Source organism: Penicillium manginii (assembly GCF_028828005.1).
Source record: "Penicillium manginii strain IBT 31320 chromosome Unknown utg000005l:1.0-5665137.0:1.0-5668048.0, whole genome shotgun sequence".
Lineage (NCBI taxonomy): Eukaryota > Fungi > Ascomycota > Eurotiomycetes > Eurotiales > Aspergillaceae > Penicillium > Penicillium manginii.
The window spans coordinates 5,603,174-5,608,839 of record NW_026643106.1 but is presented as its reverse complement, the minus strand read 5'-3'; the positions used below and the strand labels follow the sequence as shown (position 1 = coordinate 5,608,839).

The following is a 5,666-nucleotide window of genomic DNA, read 5'->3' as shown; positions in this document are numbered from 1 at the left end:
TCGATAAGTCGCATCGCATTAACCTATAGACACTGTTCCAGATTGGTTTCTCACCAGAAGTACCCTCCTCTGTATGAAGTTGTGCGTCTCGTTCGCGAAGCATTCTCTGTGTAGTAGATGTTTTCCCCCTTTTATCTCCCTTTTGACCAACGGCTGGGGAAGAGCGGTTATTCATATAGTTGAAGCTAATCTTCAGTGTAAGCTCTTTACTGTGGGAGAAGACATCTGACCACATTAGAAGCTGTCTCTCAATAGTAGTCCAATTTATGTCAGTATCTTCGAATTGCTTTATCAGTTTGCGTTTAGTACAATCGCTTGTTGATGCAACGATGACAGTATCATCAGATCTCAACCAGCGATAACGGGCAGCCTTTCGTCGTAAAGTTTTCTCTAGCTTTTTCTCCAATAATAGCTACCAAAAGACACTAGACACTAAAACCACATCTTCCTCCGTGTCTGTTGACACCTCTCTATTATTGACTGTCACTCACCACTCAATACGATAGTGGATACAAGTTGGCAGGTCCTCGTTGTAGTCTCTTCCGTCTTACCACTTAGATAATACTAAAAATTTAAGAGCACATAGATCAGAGTTACTCGCGAGCTCGATACGAGATGGAGAGGGGCTCAAGGCAGAAAGTAAGGCACAAGGGCTACCATAGAGACCAGGAGTTAGTACATAATCCGAGTTCGGTTCCCATAGTTCGTAGTCCACGAATTGAGGTAAGTCGTCGACATTGTATTGGATCATCTCCTAAATATAGGCACGGTTCTTCTTGAGAGAAACATTAGCTTTTCTCGGATAGCATTCTCTAGTGCAAGGTGGTAACAAATAAGACTGGCGATGGCGAGAGCTTAATCCACAGGAGCAGTAAAACATATTTCCCTACCAGGTCTAGCCGTCTACGGCGCAAGCACAGCCTTCTAAATTATGACTGGTGTTGATGAATGTTGCACTGCATTTGAGGTGAAAGAGGCAAAACGAGACTGGCGGGGAAAAGGGCAGCTAGAGGGCGATCTTGCCAGATTGCCAGATCTACAATACCTATACAATTCTAGATAGTTCTACGTACTATTACGGTACTTTAACAATAACACAACAAAAGTACAAGATCATTACGATAACGGTTCTGCCGACATTATGAGGCGGTGACCCAAAGAAGGTTAGCGTGTTTCGGACTTATTTTCCGGGAATCAAGTCGTAAGTGTGTGGTGGTACATATAACTGAATTGGAATATCACTGTATAATGAGAATATTCAGCGTGCCACCGGTGGGAAAGTGGGGTAGACGATCGTGCCAGAACACTAGTTCTACAGAACGATATGCAGGTCCCGGGAAAATTCGATGTTAACGTAATAATTGTCACCTTTTGGCGGCGGTCAACGAAGTTTGCTCGTCAACGAGACTTTTTTTGATTTTTTTAGCTATTTTAACCCATAACGCCAAATATAGAAACAATTAACTATAGTCCTCTTCTAGATTAGGCAATAACGGAGGGCATTCGACATCGAAATTGTCTAATTTTGCTCGTAAAGCATCGCTTATGGCCGGATAAGGTAGTGGATTGTGTAACTGCGTAAGCACTTCTTTGATCTTCTGCCTTTTTTCGATCACGAATGTGGCGATGGCATCTTGAGTGGATAGGGCACCAAATTTGCCTATGTGCTTTTGCGACTTGCGTACAGTTTGGCGTTGTGTAGGCAATCTATTCTCTAGGGTATCCTGTAGTAGGCCTATATCCTCTGCGAGCTGGATCTGGGATTGGGCAACACGAAGCAATTGTAAACCCTAAACCCAAAAATCAAACCTTAATCCAGAATAAGACCACACAAAACAATGTGTTGCAATTCCGGGAGTGCACCATGGCGCGCATGCCCCTGGCCCGGTAAGTATCTGTGTTATCAACAAACTGTTTCCTTTTTTGGAACAAGAAACGCAAAGAAATGAGAAAAAAAAATACTTACGGATTAAAGAAATCAAAAAAAGAGCCTGCTGGTGAACAATGGTATGCTGGTGAACAATGTTACATATCCCAGAAAACAGGGTGCCTTCATCTGTCACTTTCAAATGTTCAACGTTAGCTCACAATATTCTATATATATTCCAGTTCTAAACAATGTAGTTTACTCCAATCATAAGCGGAACTTCCGAGTCGTAGTAGGACTTTCCGTCATCCTTCTCATTTAGCCATTTAGATTCGGTAATCCAGGAAATGACGATTCCTGGATTACCGAATCTAAAATGGCTAAATGAGAAGGAGGGCAGGGATACTCGATACTGTAGGCCTCATGATTGAAGAGTTCTGTACAGCATCTCTACAGCAACTACTGGAGATAGAAATAATGAATTCATTTCAATCATGACAATCATAGGAGTACAGCACTATTTTACGGTACCGTATATATATAATCTCTTGTCGAAAATTATTGTCTAGGGCAAGTACATAACTACATGGGCTCCCACTATGAATAAGTGATGGCACTATTGGACTGTACATAGATACAAAGAAAAGAAAAGAAACATTATGAGACATAGTACTGCAATGCAAAAGTAGGCAAAGATTTACTGATACCCGATATTCAGAAGGCAATACAGTATTGGATACAAAACCGAGATGACCATTCTGGTGTTAATTAGCTAATAGTGCACTTGGAACTAGTCTGTGATAGAGGAAATGGTGGGTCCAATTCTACGGGCCAGCTCCCTAGGGCTCAATGACAGTGGGCTCGATGGCTCTGTCGCGATGGTTGTATCCGCCCCAGATCCCTCTTGTTCATCTCTCCAGGCAATATGAGTCCCTGAACCGTTTCCAGTTTCGTGTTTCATGCTTGAAGTTTCCACGTCTGAAGGGCGCCAACCTGGATGCTCGATCTTGAGGTGACAGAGGACACGATTGGGAGTTTTGAAATTCGTTCTTCCACATTCAGGGACTGGACAGCTGCACCCACGACGACTGCTGCTTATGGTGGCGGTTTCCTCCTTTCCCCCCCTTCTTCCCATGCAGGTGCTGAAAATTGGGGTGGTGGTTGGGCCGAATCATATCGTTGTGCTACTGACTGACGTGCGTGTGTCCCTATCGGTGGTTGAAGAAATGGCGGGGGAATACCTGTTGTCGTAAAAGATAGGTGGAACTGCAGCCAGCTTTCTAAATGCTACAACGAAACCCAGATGAGGCTTGATTTCGCTTTGAATTGGGTTGAAGTCCGGTACAGTACCTTCTGCTCTGCTCGCATAAAACCAATAGCGTGCTCATACTGGGCATCTTCCTGATAGCGCACCGAAATTTGCTTATCATGAACTGAATTCCAGGCTGCCATGGACTCACGCAAGCTATTCAAGCGCGTTTGAATTTGGGTGATATGATATTGGGAATCCTGACGAGGGTACGGGGATCGTCCATCGGGAAACATGATCAAAGTGGATTCCAAATGGAAAGCTGATATTTCTGCTCTGGAAGCCGCGCTTTAATATAATTAATGCAAACTTCCCGAATATGCTAAATACTGTAGGAGGATAGAAGATACTGTTGAATAGGTGAACCGTTATTCGGCATGGTATACTTCCGAGTCGTTAGACGTCGTTGAACGGAGGACATATAATATATTATTCACCCGGGAGTCAATATTACTGCAGAGCACCAGAAGATGGCAACTGAGAGATCAAGAGGACAGCAAATGAATCGACGTAGAAAAAGCCTGTTCAAAAAGGCAGCTGAATATTATCGTGACTTTGAGGCCGATGTATTCCTAGTTGTTCGCACCAAACCAGCAGGAAAGGTGTTTCTCTTGGACACCTCACCAGACTCAAATATGCCTTTATCTAAAACAGAATTGGTTAGTGCAATTCCAAAACTCTACTATACTGTTATGTCTAACGTGAATAGGATGGCTATTACCCAGTCCCTATACGGCTCTTAGCAGACCGCTGCTTATAATACATAACGTATTCTATAGGTTGAATTACTGTTCTGCACCCTTCAGTACTAGTGCAGTATATTATATTAAAATGACCGGGGAAAAATAAATTATCATTTCTTCTCTTCATTACGATACACGAGGACACATATAGTAGTGAATAATCTGCAAGCTGCAAATACATGACCAAGATGTTGATTTCTGTCTACTCTAGACATGGCTATTCTTGCTAATGCAAGGCAAATTGAATGCGGATTCGATATGATTGGCTGAGGTAGGAGATGTGAGCCGTCCGACTTAGTTGAATCGGTCTGCGATCGGGATAGTTGAGCGTAACGTTGAAGAGTGGGTTTGACAAGAGAAAGTATGGCTTTGTAGCTTTCAATGTGTGGTCTCCCGAGCCGTCTAGAACATCTGATTCTTCGAGGGATGGTACAGTATCTTCTGAGTGGTGCCTTAGATCGGCCGATAACTCTGGGGGATTGATACGAAATCCTTTCAGCGAGTAACCGTAGACATGAACTCCTGGCACCCTCGGGTATAGCTAATGAGGGGTCCAGCATACGAAATAATAGGATGGAGTACCAGAAATCTAGTGGAACTCTTAGTTCATGAGCCATGATAGACAAGGGAGAATTTAGCTCTGCAATATGTATTCTGGGGCTGACGGCAGTATTTAAGTGCAAAAGACTCGGATTCAACCAGATCAAAAGTTTCCCAAAGATAATATCCTGAAATTTGTGAATATGGCTAGATTCAACGAAGATATAGAAGCACGCCGCTGAAGAAAAAAGGCGAGGGCTGTCTATTCATTCTCAATGGACCGCTTGGATCTTTTTGACCTCGAGTCGAGTTGTGGGGGGGCTAGAACTTCTATGACGCTTCTTTAAGGAACACCTCCGAAGTGTGGCACAGTGGATCATTTCACCTGCAATCTGCATGATAAGGGGTGGTGATGCTGCATCAACGAGAGGCCGATCACGCTCCTCAAAAATTTCCAGAGATGGCGACGCAAACCCTTTGTTACGCGCCAGCCGGGTAACAGGTGGACCAGCGTCATCGTCTAACCCAGGAAGAAGTTCCGGAACTGAAAGAGCAGCAGCACCTTTCCCAAGCCATCGATGATCGATTGCTGTTGGTGCAAGGATCAAAAGAAGGACGCGGCAAAGCGAAGATCGTTGTGTATAGGTGATTACCTTCAAGTGCACAGAGTAGCGATGTTTCAGGAAGCCAATCAGACTGTGCATAAGCCGGCCAATGGCAGAGGGGTGTAACATCGAGATCGGTAGAGCAACGAGGCAAAATTCTGGTTGAGCTAGACTGGTGATAATCAGATCCGTGGCCTCTTTGAGGGACTTGAAAAAGATCTCGGGGATTGTGGCCTCGGTGTGTAGAAGCTCCCCCGGAGGAAGGTGCGGCGGCTCAATTCCGTTTGATATGACCACTAGAACCGGGGTGTCGGATGAAATTTGAAGCAAAAGGTCCTGTGCCGAGTCGCCCATTACGGCTCTCGGATTCAGCCTCTGGAAAGGGCCTTCAGTACGGCATCCAGCACGGTAGATATAACCAGACTCACCTGCCACAATTCATGATTTTCCCCCTGAGCGGCTACAGCCCCTCCGATATTCCAGCCAGCCTGTCGAAGCCCGCAAGAACCGCCAATATCCGAGGGGGAAAGATCGAGAACAACAGGAGTCACGGGACTTGGACGATGCAGTTGAGGCGGCCGAGGGAGAGGGATCCAGCACGC

The 5,666-nt window shown here is 44.8% G+C and overlaps 1 protein-coding gene across 1 annotated transcript; it reads right to left on the bottom strand.

The window, feature by feature from the left end:
* Positions 1-4,731: 4,731 nt before the first annotated feature.
* Positions 4,732-5,418, bottom strand: N7533_008381 (uncharacterized protein; the record flags this gene model as incomplete). The annotated part of the gene is made up of 1 exon (XM_057105031.1): positions 4,732-5,418. The coding sequence occupies one exon, from the start codon at positions 5,416-5,418 to the stop codon at positions 4,732-4,734; it is 687 nt and encodes a 228-aa protein (XP_056959988.1).
* Positions 5,419-5,666: the final 248 nt, after the last annotated feature.